Below are 15,368 nucleotides of genomic sequence, written 5' to 3' on the forward strand. Positions count from 1 at the left end.
GAATATCCCTTTCAAAGCCAAACACTACCAAGTACCAATCACAAGAAATTCAAACCAAATACTACTTCGTAACACGTGTTTACATTTTGGATGATTGTTACCCTAATGCAGCCATCTTCGCTCATCCTTTTTCAGTTAGACCTCCCACACTGCAGCCAACCACCACACACACAGCCCTCTCAAGCATCCTCGTTCATTCATGTTGCAACACCTCAGTGCCCAACAATGTCAAACAACTATCTAAAGAAGCTATCACTACGGGTTTATGAGAGGACATGGGGGGAAAGACTAGCAATAGAGATAGTAGCAGTATTAGCTAGCTAGAATCTGTTATTATTGTTATAACCCTTTTTGGGGTCCAACAATGAAACTCACGAAAGTGGTAGTGGAGGTGGAGAGCAGAGCTTGCAACACGATGGTTAATGATAATTGGATAAATTAATAATAATTGGATAACTAGAGACCAGAGAAACTCGAGTCTAACACATACAAACCTAGGAGAAATTGAATATTATTTACCCAATATTTTGTTATACTCCAGTTGTATCAATAAACCTATATAAATCAATACCTTGGATCCTTATCCAATTTGATTAATACACATTGGATTAAGTTGTTTGCCATGGGATTCGTGTATGGTTTGTATGCAGCATGTGCAATGCCATGCTTCAACTTGCTGCTATTGATCAAACGATTGTTCCATGGTTGACTACGGGAAAATATGCAATTCAAACTCTTCTTCTTTTTTGTACTTTAACCGCAGGAACGAGAACCCATTTTTGTTCCAACTCCTTTAATGAAAAGATTAATGCCAGTCGTATATATAAAGATTGCAATACCTTTTTCTCCTTGGCTGAATTAACACGGCATAGGGAGACCCCGCCTACTAAATTTTCAGTGTCTCTGAACTTCCAGACCTCTCAGGTGACAAAGGTAGGTAAGGAGTGTTATGACAAAGGCGCAAAGTGATAAGTACGGCAAGAATGAGAGTATAAAAAACTTCAAGGTATCCTTTTATAGATTTGGCAACATCGGTATTTCAAAAATGAAATTAGGATAAAAAAGAAGTTAACTGTCTTAGGATTTAGGGTGTTTATATGACATTGGTGTACATGTTTATAGATGAGAAGTGTGAGATCGTAGATCCTATGAGGAAACGCTTGATTAATCCTGAAACTATAGGGTCTTATGAAGAAACAAGTAATGTTCGAATATTTATGTTATTTCTTTTTGGAAGAAAACATTTCCTATACCAATATTGTGATATGGTGTGGCTACCATTCTCTTTTGTTTCGGTTGTTATCATAATATCAATTAAGTCAATTAATGTTGTTGTTCTTCACTGTTTTGACCTTTCGGAATTTTTCTGAATGGCTCAACTAAATCATTCATTCAGGCGGAGAATATAGCAAGAGAACAAGGATAGCAGGAACTCTCAAACACAGGGGGTTAATCATGGTAGCTACACACTGTCCCAAGATTTTGATTTTGGGATTTTTTTTTTCTCAATTGGAGGAGCATCTAAAAGAATTATTTTTTGATCCACTAAACCAATCCCACCTAGTGGGATGAGACTTTGTTGTTGTTGTTGACTTGTTGTTCTTGTTGTTTAGTTATTTTGTTGGATAATCCTGATGAACGAGTTAAACTAGAAATTTTATTTTTAGAAGGTAGCTGACATTGTATATTTAGAGATGGGAGAATTTTGGTGGCCCCTTTTGGGTGCTGCAATCCCTTTGGTTGTTGCAGGACAAGCTTTTAGGGTGAAGAAGAGGAATGCAGAGGAGCAGAGGCTGAAGAGCACGAGGGGAATCTGACCTTGATGCGTGCGCTGACGCTTGCGCTCGCACTGTTTGTGTTAACCAGCATCAGCTACCTAATTGGAATGACATATGCCTTAGGAGGTGCCAGAGTGAATGCGTGAAGCTCTTATCTCAATCTTCCTAACTGATGGATTGTCAGATTTAGTGCAATGAAAAAGTTTGTGTATACATTGCATGTTTTTGGTTCATCATTTTAACTCTATAATCCCAGTTTTCTTGGGCAACCCTATGGAAATGCAAAATGGAAAATTAGTCAACTAGATCATAGTTCATTTATGATCAAATACTTGTTTCTTTTGCTGCTCTATCTGTAATTTCTGATGGCATTCACACATGTTCAATGTTGCAGCATTATGTTATGATTGGCAACAAAGCAATTGTGTGTTTGTTTCTGTTTTTATAACTAAATGAGTTTTTGTATCATTTGTTTTTGTATTTCTGTCTCGAATAGTGTCTAAATGTAACTAAATCTGCAATTTTTTTTTTGTCTTTCACCTCTCTAAAAACTATCCACCAATTGATGGCAGAAACCTTCTTTAACTGAAGACCAAGTAACTGTAAGAAGCTAAGATCAATAACAAGAAAAATACACCCAAAACCTAGAAAATAAGGACAACTTTACAAAAGAAACATGTCTTGTAAAATAATAAAAGTGAAATTTGAAAGTAACAATCCAGCAATTTTGCTTAAGGCTTAAGAGTTCATCTATATCAAAGATTTTTATAATTTGGAAGTGTATATTATTATTCTTTAATTAATAATATCACTTATCTATTATATTCTTATGAAATTATCCTCATAATGAAAAGTTTCGTCTACCATTATAGAAAATAAAATAACGAAAATAGAAAAAATAGAAAAATCACAAAATAAAAAAAGTGACAATATCACTTTCTTTATCATTTTTGGACATATAAATTAGACATGTCCATATGGTTAGAGATTACGTATAGGGGACATATTCATAATAAGTGTGAAGAATAAATTCCATGCTTTGTCATAATAGAAGCAAAATACTATGGAGTATAAAACTAGAACATTCAATTCCATAACTGCAGTGTTTGGTCACACCCATAAATAAAATAGAAGACATATAAGACGATACAGATTACAAGAGTCCACCCACCATGACCAAAAACAATAAACAAACAGCACAGCCTAGCTCTATAAATCCAATTGGCCATCTCTAAAATTGGTCCCTTATATTGAATCCAAAACAAAAAAATAATTAGGCCCGTTATTCACTGTTTTCATTAGCTCGCTCCCCCTCCAACTAACAAGGCAGACAAGCTTGCAGAGTGCTGCCAAGTCTGTTTCCAGCAACCAACGGCTTGCCACTTGTCAACATATCTTGTGATTTGTATGTATCTGTACCGTATAATTGGCCTCAAATTATTAAAGTAATTCCCTCAACATTTCTAAAGTATTTCAATTTTGTCCATCTAATTAAATTGTCAACCATTATTCAGCTCTCTCTTTCCAAATTTGACTTTGTCCTATCTCCACACCATTGCCACCTCCACCGCCACTATTGGCGGTAGCGTGCACTTCTAGATAGAGTCAAGAGCAAATCTGGAGGGGGAAAAAGGTTAGAAAAGAAAAAAAAATATACAGACATTTAAATAAATCACTAAACTTTCATGTGACTAACCTGAAATAAATAGTACCAAAAATAATTAATTTAATGATTTAGTTAAAAGATTTCTAAGGACAATAATATATTCTTTAAAAAAATTTTATATATTCAATACATTAAAAATATCAAAAACTTCTCAACAGAAATCAAATATATGAAAAGCTTAAAATAGGTCCTTTTAAGTTATGTTTGGTTGGAGAAAAAATGGAAGAAAAATAAAAGGAATGAAAGAAAAATTGCAAATTTTTATGTGTAATTTATGAAGGGTGTTTTACAACTTCTCTTCCTTTTCTTCTATTTTTCTTTCACTTATCTCCTATTTAGTAAGAATACAATTGTGATCCATAAGATAAAAATAAAAAAATAATATTATCATTAAGTATCAAATTTATTTGATTTTAGATTCATAGAACAGATAGAAATGAAATTCATTAACTTTTTCTTAAACCAAATTATAGTATAATTCGAATGCACGATTACCCCCTTATAAAACATAGTAATGAACATATTTGGTTCAAAAAAACTTTTGTTTTTTTAGTTTCAATTATGAAAAATCTAACAGTTTTATACATTTTATTCTCATTTGTAAGATTTTGTCAAGAAATTCATGAAAGCAAGATTTTCTTTATGGAATTAGAAATTAGTCTAAGGTAACAAGAGAAAGCAAGGTAAACATGAATGATAAAAATTCAAGAGAAAAAAAAGACAACTGTACATGAATTTTAGCTGGGCCCGGGAGCTTTCAACTCCAACCTCATGGTTCCATGTGCTACAAAATCCAGCATCCCAATGCCTTGTTTTTCATGCTCAACTCCAAAATAGTAGCGTCTATTCAGTTCTAAAATTGGAGTCATTTAGTGGATAAACACCACACTCTTTGATCAACAAGTTATTATCTTGTTTACTTCCAGTATCGCCACTGCTGACAAAGAATTCAAATGTGACTTTTGGGTTTTATCTGGAAGACGCAATCTTATTATTCAATCTGTCCAGCTTGATTACATCAAAGATGCCTCCATAATTATATGCCATATAAACATGATCAGAACACCCTTCTGCTGGAATGTGATTTAAAAATAATATGCCAAATAAATATTTGTGCATGTTACTACCATCTTCCAAGTAGCAACGGCATTTAATATCAAGTTCATAATCCAAACTATACTTAGGGAGAACAACGCAGAGAAGGGAACTAAAACCATAACTGGAAGGTGAAGAAACTTCAAAAGTTATGGAAGTACCCTTTGTCCGATGCATGAACCACTCTGGTACTCTGTAGTCGGGGTAACAAACCTTGAAGAAATCACTTCTCCGAACTACTCCTTTTCCTCCTCTTCTGGATTCACACACGTAAGCAAGTTTCCTTATACCTTTAAGGTACCAATAAATACAATTCGCCACATCCAACTTTATGCAATTATGAAACGAGATGTTTATGCATTTTTCTTCTTGTAGTCTAGGAATATTTGAACTGAATGTCACAGTTTGCAGCATTATGCAGTCCAGAGCAGTCAAATGATGAATGGATGATGGAAGCTCTGGCAAATGTTGAAGCATCTTACACCCTTTTAGTGACAGTGTTTTCAGCTCCGTAAGGTGCTTGATGCTCACCGGCACTTCACAGGGCTTCCATCTAGAAGTAATTTCTGTAAAGATGAAAAGTGACTGACATAGGATAAACTTATGCGGCTCTTGATATAGAGGTGCTTAAAAGATTTTGAATGCATCTTAGTTTCAAGCATCTCACGTTTTGCACAGTTCAGAAGATCTAAAAGTTCAAGTTTTCCAAGTGATAAAAGAGATGGATGGACATGACGCAAACTTCGACAGCTAGACAGATGTACACTTTTGAGATTATCTGCCATGGAGAAATCTGGAAGCTCCACCAACTTTTTGGAATCTGTTAGATCTACTTCCTCTAAATTAACAAGATTCTATAATAATGCAAATGGAAAAACCAAAATGGTAAACGATAATATGGGGTTAAAAAATCACACCCATCCATCAAACAAATGACAAAACATGCATTGTGCACAAACCTGAACCCCATCCCAAAGTCTTTTAAGTTTACTGTTTCGGATGCAAAGAGTAACAAGCTTCTTAGGACAAAAATTCAATGGCAGAGATGGCAAAGGGTAGGCATCCCACTCCAAGTATCTTAATTTAGAAGGAAATGGCTTTAGTCCTACGGGAAGCTGCAATTTATTTAATCTGCCATCACTTTCCGATGGGATATATAATTTGAGAAATCTTAACTTAGGCATCTTTTTGAATGTATCAGCATTCAACTGTAGATCTTCTATTTGAGACATATCAAACACTATGCTTTCAATAGAATAAAAAAGAAATGAAATCAAGTAATATCAAAACATTGCCTCTAGGAATTCAACTAAACTATATCTCTGTTCTAACAAATTTTCTCCTAGAAAAGAGTGTGTGGCTTACTTTGTTGTTTCCCAAAACATCCCGAATATCATTAGAATCCCACAAGTGGCTACGATTTTCAGGATTTTCACTAGATTGTTGACAAACGATATCCCAACCTAATTCTTGGATCAAGTCATGCATCCGCACACAATTATGAGATATAGCTATTAAAGCTCTATCAAGAAGGGATCTCATGCCAATAGCTGCATACAAGCCACAACTGTCTAACAGATTAACTACGTTTTCTACAAGCTCTCCCTTAAAAAATATGCGATGTCTAGAAAAATTTGTTTTGCCTCATCATCTAATCCATCATAACTCAATCTTAAAATATTCTGAATTTCTGGATCTAGTGTCTTCTCAAGCTTTTGCAATGCACTATGCCATTCAGTTTTACTCTTTGAATGAAGAAAAGAGCCCAATGCTATTAAGGCTAGTGGGATGCCTTTGCAACAGCCAACCGCTTTCCATGATAGCTCCTCGTATCCAATTTGTGGATAGTCTTCATTGAATGCATTCAAACTAAATAGTTTAAATGATTTATGAGAATCTAATATCTTCATCTCATATATTGTTTCAACTGTTGGAACCAGCATATTTTTGTCTCTAGCTGTGATAATGAGCTTACTACCTGCACCACACCATTGAAGCTTCTGAACCAGGTAATCTAATTGCTGTAAACTACTCACGTCATCAAGAACTATGAAATTTTTTTGTTTGCTTACCCTGTCCTCAACAAAAGTGGATTTTCCTGTGTTATTTTGCCAAAATTTTTCCTGTAAGAGCTCCAAATAAAGTCGACGACGTAACTCAGTTAGTCCATAGTTTCTTGATCTTTCCCGTACATTTTCTAAGAAGTAGAAGCCTTCAAACGTATAAGAATATTTCTCAAATATAAGTCTTGCTAGAGTTGTTTTTCCTATACCCCCTATGCCACAAATTCCAATCATTCTGACTTTAACAGATTCACTTAATAGTGATTCTACCTTTTCAAGATTTTCACTAATGCCAACGAGACTTTTACTATCATTGGGTGGGTAATGGTTAATCAGCTTCTGAAAAATATCTTTTACAATATTCTGAATGAATTCAATTTCGTCCCTACAATATGAAGGAAGAGGAAAGGGGAAGGGAGTCAAGACAAAACATTAGAAGCAGTGTAACACGATCGTCAAAAAAATTGAACAAAAAGGGGTTCCTTAACTCAAAAAACACATACTTACCTATAAGAACGGGAGTCCAAGCCTTCTAAATTTGCTACTGCAGTGAGAGCTTCCCTCCACTTCTGAACCTCCGCCTTCTTGTTATTCTGCAAGTGTTTTTTAAACGCTTCATTGTAACTTCCTAGCTGATACCCTACATGTGATGGATCAACGATGTAGAAGACAGGTATAACAAGCCGTCCAAATTCTTTCTTGCACTCCATTATTTTAACCAGTTCTTGTAAGCACTACTTTGAGGATGCGTAGTTCTCTGAGAATACAACAAGCAAAAGGCAAGACTCTTCAATTGCTCTGAGGAGGAGGGACGTGATCGAATCTCCTTCGTGAAGCAAGTCATCAGTGTATGTAACTATCTGCTTTCGGGATAGGGCTTTGAAAATATGGGAAGTGAAGCTTGCGCGTGTATCCTCACCTCTGAAGCTGATGAAAACAATACTGTAAAGCAGGTAACGGACTATTCAAACGGGAAGAACCGGAATCTTCGACCGGTCGATTCACTTTTGGATCCGAATCCAACACCCGGTTTGAGGTATTAAAATTGTTAACTGGTGGCAGATCTTGGAACTTCACCGGCATAATTTGCAGAGGCGCAACAGCACCGCCGTTGACTTTGGATTTCAGTTTAGCTGGAAAAGGTTGGGTGGACGCAGAATCAGGACCGTTACCAGGGAATATGAATAATCTCATCCGAGCGGTTTTAGGGGAATCTCTGTAGAGGTTATCATACTCAAGCATCAGGCTGTTTAGGCCGCTGTCGCTGGTGACGGATATTAGGGCGTCGAAGTCATCGCCGGAGAGCTGATACTTGAAATGGATGTCACCGGCGGCGTGAAAGATGGCGGAGAGTTCAGCGAGCATGGCGGTGAAGTCGATTCCACGGTTAACGTAGTGGAGCTTGTTGTGGCCGCCGACGTAGGAAATCTTCTTGTCGTTGGGGCGGTGGTGGATCTCGCCGCCATAGCTGTAGAGAAACTTCACGTCGTAATTCTCCATGTTTTGAACTTTTTTTCTGCGTTTGGAGTTTGTAATCAGAAGGAGCGTTAGCAATGGAAATCGATGAAATAACTTCTTTTTAATTTCGCTATCGGCAATGAAGTTACCAGGAAGGTTCCATATTAGGTTTAGTCAGCACAGTATTTCCTTTTGTTTTCAATGAGGGGAAAAGCTGTATTAGAGAAGACAAAAGTGATTATTCCCACTAAATTTGCTCCAAAATGGTTACTTGCACAAAAAATATACTAGGTATTTAGATTAAAAACCATTAATTTATACAAAATTTTAGGCTAATTTTTTTGATAGAGAAAGTACAGGGAGCCAATGGAAATTTTGTACAATGTGTACAATGAATGTTTATTCAGTATTAGAGATATAATCATTAGCATTACCTTTTCCTTGCCGGTTTCATAATATGGTATTAGAGTTTTAGATTTGAAAAGTCAACAGTTCAATCCTTGGTGAACTCCAAAACCCGGATGGTTATTCTGAATAGTATGGATGATGTTCATATTGGACTAGAGATTTAGCCTACTGTACACGTTGTACACTTAAAAAAATTGGACAGTCTGATTTTTTTTTTGGAGAGAGAAGAACACAAATTAAATCGTTTGATTTGTGCTGGACAAACAGTTTTTTGTTAAAAAATCGAATCCACCCAGGAACGGATCTAAAAATATTATTATGGGGGTCAATAACATATATGATATTAAAAATTATGTAAAAATTATATAATGTAAGATGTATTATAAAAATATATTGATAGAGAATATATTTTAAAGTATAAAAAATATATGTACTTTTTTCTAACGAAATGGTAGATTCTTCGTATAATAAAATTTATTGATAATAGAATCTGTGTCAAAATTTTTAGTAATAATAATGAAAATATTTGGTTCAAAAAAACTTTTGTTTTTTCAGTTTCAATTATGAAAAATCTAACAGTTTTATACCTTTTATTCTCATTTGTAAGATTTTGTCAAGGAATTCATGAAAGCAAGATTTTCTTTATGGAATTAGAAATTAGCCTAAGGTAACAAGAGAAGCAAGGTAAACATGAATGATAAAAATTCAAGAGAAAAAAAAGACAACTGTATACGAGTTTTAGCTGGAGCCCGAGAGCTTCCAACTCCAACCTCATGGTTCCATGTGCTACAAAATCCAGCATCCCAATGCCTTGTTTTTCATGCCCAACTCTAACATAGTAGCGTCTATTCAGTTCTAAAATTGGAGTCATTTAGTGGATAGACACCACACTCTTTGATCAACAAGTTATCATCTTGTTTACTTCCAGTATCTCCACTGCTGACAAAGAATTCAAATGTGACTTTTAGGTTTTGCCCGGAAGACACAATCTTATTATTCAATCTGTCCAGCTTGATTACATCAAAGATGCCTCCATAATTATATGCCATATAAACATGATCAGAACACTCTTCTGCCGGAATGTGATTTAGAAATAAAATTCCAAATGAATATTTGTGCATGTTACTACCATCTTCTAAGTAGCAACGGCATTTAATATCAAGTTCATAATCCAAACTATACTTAGGGAGAACAACGCAGAGAAGGGAACTAAAACCATAACTGGAAGGTGAAGAAACTTCAAAAGTTATGGAAGTACCCTTTGTCCGATGCATGAACCACTCTGGTACTCTATAGTCGGGGTAACAAATCTTTAAGAAATCACTTCTCCGAACTACTCCTTTTCCACCTCTTCTGGATTCACACACGTAAGCAAGTTTCCTTATATCTTTAAGGTACCAATAAATACAATTCGCCACATCCAACTTCATGCAATTATGGAACGAGATGTTTATGTGTTTTTCTTCTTGTAATCTAGGAATATTTGAACTGAATGTCACAGTTTGCAACATTATGCAGTCCAGAGCAATCAAATGACGAATAGATGATGGAAGCTCTGGCAAATGTTGAAGCATCTTACACCCTTTTAGTGATAGTGTTTTCAGCTCCGTAAGGTGCTTGATGCTCACCGGCAAAGTCTCCACAGGGCTTCCATCTAGAAGAAGTTTCCGTAAAGATGAAAAGTGACTGACATAGGATAAACTTGTGCGGCTCTTGATATAGAGGTGCTTAAAAGATTATGAATGCATCTTAGTTTCAAGCATCTCACATTTTGCACAGTTCAGAAGATCTAAAAGTTCAAGTTTTCCAAGTGATAAAAGAGATAGATGGACATGACGCAAACTTCGACAGCCAGACAGATGTACACTTTTGAGATTATCTGCCTTGGAGAAATCCGGAAGCTCCACCAACTTTTGGGAATCTGTTAGATCTACTTCCTCTAAATTAACAAGATTCTGCAATAATGCAAATAGAAAAACCAAAATGGTAAACCATAATATGGGGTTAAAAAATCACACCCATCCATCAAACAAATGACAAAACATGCATTGTATACAAACCTGAATCCCATCCCAAAGTCTTTTAAGTTTACTGTTCCAGATGCGAAGAGTAACAAGCTTCTTAGGACAAAAATTCAATGGTAGAGATGGCAAAGGGTACGCATCCCACTCCAAGTATATTAATTTATAAGGAAATGGCTTTAGTCCTACGGGAAACTGTAGTTTATTTAATCTGCCATCACTTTCATGTGGGATATATAATTGGAGAAATCTTAACTTATGCATCTTTTTGAATGTATCAGCATTCAACTGTAGATCTGCGATTTGAGACATATCAAACACTATGCTTTCAATAGAATCAGTTCCCTGATAAACAAAAAGAAAAAGAAATGAATTAAATCAAATGAAATCAAGTAATATCAAAACATTGCCTCTAGGAATTCAACTAAACTATATCTCTGTTCTAACAAATTTTCTCCCAGAAAAGAGTGTGTGGCTTACTTTGTTGTTTCCCAAAACATCCTGAATATCATTAGAATCCCACAAGTGGCTACGATTTTCAGGATTTCCACTAGATTGTTGACAAACGATATCCCAACCTAATTCTTGGATCAAGTCATGCATCCGCACACAATTATGAGATATAGCTATTAAAGCTCTATCAAGAAGGGATTTCATGCCAATAGCTGCATACAAGCCATAACTGTCTAACAGATTAACTACGTATTCTACAAGCTCTCTCTTAAAAAAACATGCGATGTCTAGAAAAATTTGTTTTGCCTCTTCATCTAATCCATCATAACTCAATCTTAAAATATTCTGAATTTCTGGATCTGGTGTCTTCTCAAGCTTTTGCAATGTACTATGCCATTCAACTTTACTCTTTGAATGAAGAAAAGAACCCAATGCTATTAAGGCTAGTGGGATGCCTTTGCAATAGCCAACCGCTTTTCATGATAGCTCCTCGTATCCAATTTGTGGATAGTCTTCATTGAATGCATTCAAACTAAACAGTTTAAATGATTCATGAGAATCTAATATCTTCATCTCATATATTGTTTCAACTGTTGGAACCAGCACATTTTTGTCTCTAGCTGTGATAATGATCTTACTACCTGCACCACACCATTGAAGCTTCTGAACCAGGTAATCTAATTGCTCTAAACTACTCACGTCATCAAGAACTATGAAATTTCTTTGTTTGCTTACCCTGTCCTCAACAAAAGTGGATTTTCCTGTGTTATTTTGCCAAAATTTTCCCTGTAAGAGCTCCAAATAAAGTCGACGACGTAACTCAGTTAGTCCATAGTTTCTTGATCTTTCCCGTACATTTTCTAAGAAGCAGGAGCCTTCAAACATATAAGAATATTTCTCAAATATAAGTCTTGCTAGAGTTGTTTTTCCTATACCCCCTATGCCACAAATTCCAATCATTCTGACTTCAACAGATTCACTTAATAGTGATTCTACCTTTTCAAGATTTTCACTAATGCCAACGAGACTTTTACTATCATTGGGTGGCTAATGGTCAATCAGCTTCTGAAAAACATCTTTTACAATATTCTGAATGAATTCAATTTTGGCCCTACAATATGAAGGAAGAGGAAAGGGGAGGGGGTCAAGACATAACATTAGGAGCAGTGTAACACGATCTTCAACAAAATTGAACAAAACGGGGTTCCTTAACTCAATAAACGCATACTTACCTATGAGAACGGGAGTCCAAGCCTTCAAAATTTGCTGCTGCAGTGAGAGCTTCCCTTCACTTCTGAACCTCCGCCTTCTTGTTATTCTGCAAGTATTTTTTAAACGCTTCACTGTAACTTCCTAGCTGATACCTTACATGTGATGGATCAACGTTGTAGAAGACAGGTATAACAAGGCGTCCAAATTCTTTCTTGCACTCCATTATTTTAACCAGTTCTTGCAAGCACCACTTTGAGGATGCGTAGTTCTCTGAGAATACAACAAGCAAAAGGCAAGACTCTTCAATTGTTCTGAGGAGGAGGAACGTGATCGAATCTCCTTTGTGAAGCAAGTCATCAGTGTATGTAACTATCTGCTTTCGGGACAGGGCTTTGAAAAGATGGGAAGTGAAGCTTGCGCGTGTATCCTCACCTCTGAAGCTGATGAAATCATCATACTGTAAAGCAGGTAACGGACTATTCAAACAGGAAGAACTGGAATCTTCGACTGGTCGATTCACTTTTGGATCCAAATCCAACACCCAGTCTGAGGTATTAAAATTGTTAACCAGTGGGAAATCTTGGAACTTCACCCGTGTAATTTGTAGAGGAAAAACAGCACCACCGTTGACTTTGGATTTTAGTTTAGCTGGGAAAGGTTGCGTGGACGCAGAATCAGGACCGTTACCAGGGAAGATGAATAATCTCATCCGAGCAATTTTAGGGGAATTTCTTTAGAGCTTATCATACTCAAGCATCAGGCTGTTTAGGCCGTTGTCACTGGTGACGGATATTAGGGCGTCAAAGTCATCGCCGGGGAGCTGATACTTGAAGTGGATGTCACCGGCGGCGTCAAAGAGGGCGGAGAGTTCGGCGAGCATGGCAGTGAAGTCGATTCCACGGTTAACGTAGTAGAGCTTGTTGTGGCCGCCGACGTAGGAGATCTTCTTGTCGTTGGGGCGGTGGTGGATCTTGCCGCCATAGCTGCAGAGAATCTTCACGTCGTAATTCTCCATGTTCTGAACTTTTCTTTCTGCGTTTGGAGTTTGTAATCAGAAGGAGTGTTAGCAATGAAAATCGATGAAATAACTTCTTTTTAATTTCGCTATCAGCAATGAAGTTACCAGGAAGGTTCCAGATTATGTTTAGTCAACACACAGTATTTCCTTTTGTTTTCGGTGAGGGGAAAAGCTGTATTGGAGAAGACAAAAGTGATTGTTCCCACTAAATTTGCTCCAAAATGGTTACTTGCACAAAAAATATACTAGGTATTTAGATTAAAAACCATTAATTTATACAAAATTTTATGCTAATTTTTTTGATAGAGAAAGTACAGGGAGCCAATAGAAATTTTGTACAATATGTACAATGAATGTTTATTCAGTATTAGAGATATAATCATTAGCATTACCTTTTCTTTGCGAGTTTCATAATATGGTATTAGAGTTTTAGATTTGAAAAGTCAACAGGTTAATCCTTGGTGAACTCCAAAATCCGGATGGTTATTCTGAATAGTATGGATGATGTTCATATTGGACTAAAGATTTAGCCTATTGTACACATTGTACACTTAAAAAAATTGGACAGTCTGATTTTTTTTTCAGAGAGAGAAGAACACAAATTAAATCGTTCGATTTGTGCTGGACAAACAGTTTTTTGTTAAAAAATTGGATCCATGATGAGCGGATAATTTATACGCTTTTTGGCATTGTTTTTAGGTAGTTTTTAGTAAGTTTGAGCTACTTTTAGGGATGTTTTCACTAGTTTTTATGTTAAATTCACATTTCTGGACCTTACTATGAGTTTGTGTGTTTAAACATGAATGATAAAAATTCAAGAGAAAAAAAAGACAACTGTACACGAGTTTTAGCTGGGGCCCGGGAGCTTCCAACTCCAACCTCATGGTTCCATGTGCTACAAAATCCAGCATCCCAATGCCCTGTTTTTCATGCCCAACTCCAAAATAGTAGCGTCTATTCAATTCTAAAATTGGAGTCATTTAGTGGATAGACACCACACTCTTTGATCAACAAGTTATCATCTTGTTTACTTCCAGTATCGCCACTGCTGACAAAGAATTCAAATGTGAGTTTTGGGTTTTTCCCGGAAGACGCAATCTTATTATTCAATCTGTCCAGCTTGATTACATCAAAGATGCCTCCATAATTATATGCCATATAAACATGATCAGAACACCCTTCTGCCGGAATGTGATTTAGAAATAATATGCCAAATGAATATTTGTGCATGTTAATACCATCTTCCAAGTAGCAACGGCATTTAATATCAAGTTCATAATCCAAACTATACTTAGGGAGGACAACGCAGAGAAGGGAACTAAAACCATAACTGGAAGGTGAAAAAACTTCAAAAGTTATGGAAGTACCCTTTGTCCGATGCATGAACCACTCTGGTACTCTGTAGTCGAGGTAACAAATCTTTAAGAAATCACTTCTCCGAACTACTCCTTTTCCACCTCTTCTGGATTCACACACGTAAGCAAGTTTCCTTATATCTTTAAGGTACCAATAAATACAATTCGCCACATCCAACTTCATGCAATTATGGAACGAGATGTTTATGCATTTTTCTTCTTGTAGTCTAGGAATATTTGAACTGAATGTCACAGTTTGCAGCATTATGCAGTCTAGAACAGTCAAATGACGAATAGATGATGGAAGCTCTGGCAAATATTGAAGCATCTTACACCCTTTTAGTGACAGTGTTTTCAGCTCCGTAAGGTGCTTGATGCTCATCGGCAATGTCTCCACAGGGCTTCCATCTAGAAGTAATTTCTGTAAAGATGAAAAGTGACTGACATAGGATAAACTTATGCGGCTCTTGATATAGAGGTGCTTAAAAGATTTTGAATGCATCTTAGTTTCAAGCATCTCACGTTTTGCACAGTTCAGAAGATCTAAAAGTTCAAGTTTTCCAAGTGATAAAAGAGATGGATGGATATGACGCAAACTTCGACAGCCAGACAGATGTACACTTTTGAGATTGTCTGCCTTGGAGAAATCTAAAATCTGATTCAAAGACTGAAAAGGACTGCAGATGCTGTTGGATTCTGACCTCCCTGCACTCGAAGTGGATTTTCTGGAGTTACAGAAGCTCAATTGGCGCGCTCTCAACGGCGTTGGAAAGTAGACATCCTAGGCTTTCCAGAAATATATGATAGTCCATACTTTGCCCAAGATTTGATGGCCCAAACT

The 15,368-nt window shown here is 36.3% G+C and overlaps 4 protein-coding genes and 1 pseudogene across 4 annotated transcripts; 1 reads left to right on the forward strand and 4 right to left on the reverse strand.

The window, feature by feature from the left end:
* The first annotated feature begins 1,694 nt into the window (after positions 1 to 1,694).
* LOC127741536 (uncharacterized protein At5g64816-like) lies at positions 1,695 to 1,947 on the forward strand (annotated as a pseudogene).
* A 2,466-nt stretch (positions 1,948 to 4,413) lies between these two features.
* On the reverse strand, positions 4,414 to 7,312 carry LOC107465359 (disease resistance-like protein DSC2). The gene is made up of 6 exons (XM_052254251.1): positions 7,110 to 7,312; positions 6,206 to 6,987; positions 5,905 to 6,089; positions 5,499 to 5,654; positions 5,207 to 5,393; positions 4,414 to 5,105 (listed from the first exon to the last, which is right to left on the reverse strand). Exons 1-6 carry the CDS (start codon positions 7,310 to 7,312, stop codon positions 4,414 to 4,416), a joined length of 2,205 nt encoding a protein of 734 aa, XP_052110211.1.
* Positions 7,313 to 7,517: 205 nt separating this feature from the next.
* LOC127739606 (uncharacterized) lies at positions 7,518 to 8,102 on the reverse strand. The gene has a single exon (XM_052254252.1). The coding sequence runs from the start codon at positions 8,100 to 8,102 to the stop codon at positions 7,518 to 7,520; it is 585 nt and encodes a 194-aa protein (XP_052110212.1).
* A 1,211-nt stretch (positions 8,103 to 9,313) lies between these two features.
* On the reverse strand, positions 9,314 to 11,146 carry LOC107465361 (disease resistance protein RPS6-like). Its single transcript, XM_021131868.1, has 4 exons — positions 10,970 to 11,146; positions 10,529 to 10,834; positions 10,237 to 10,423; positions 9,314 to 10,122 (listed from the first exon to the last, which is right to left on the reverse strand). Exons 1-4 carry the CDS (start codon positions 11,144 to 11,146, stop codon positions 9,314 to 9,316), a joined length of 1,479 nt encoding a protein of 492 aa, XP_020987527.1.
* Positions 11,147 to 11,419: 273 nt separating this feature from the next.
* LOC110274983 (disease resistance protein RUN1-like) lies at positions 11,420 to 11,931 on the reverse strand. The gene has a single exon (XM_021130356.2). It carries the CDS (start codon positions 11,900 to 11,902, stop codon positions 11,420 to 11,422), a length of 483 nt encoding a protein of 160 aa, XP_020986015.1. The 5' UTR covers positions 11,903 to 11,931.
* Between the last annotated feature and the right edge of the window lie 3,437 nt (positions 11,932 to 15,368).

Source organism: Arachis duranensis, chromosome 9 (assembly GCF_000817695.3).
Source record: "Arachis duranensis cultivar V14167 chromosome 9, aradu.V14167.gnm2.J7QH, whole genome shotgun sequence".
NCBI classification, from domain to species: domain Eukaryota; kingdom Viridiplantae; phylum Streptophyta; class Magnoliopsida; order Fabales; family Fabaceae; genus Arachis; species Arachis duranensis.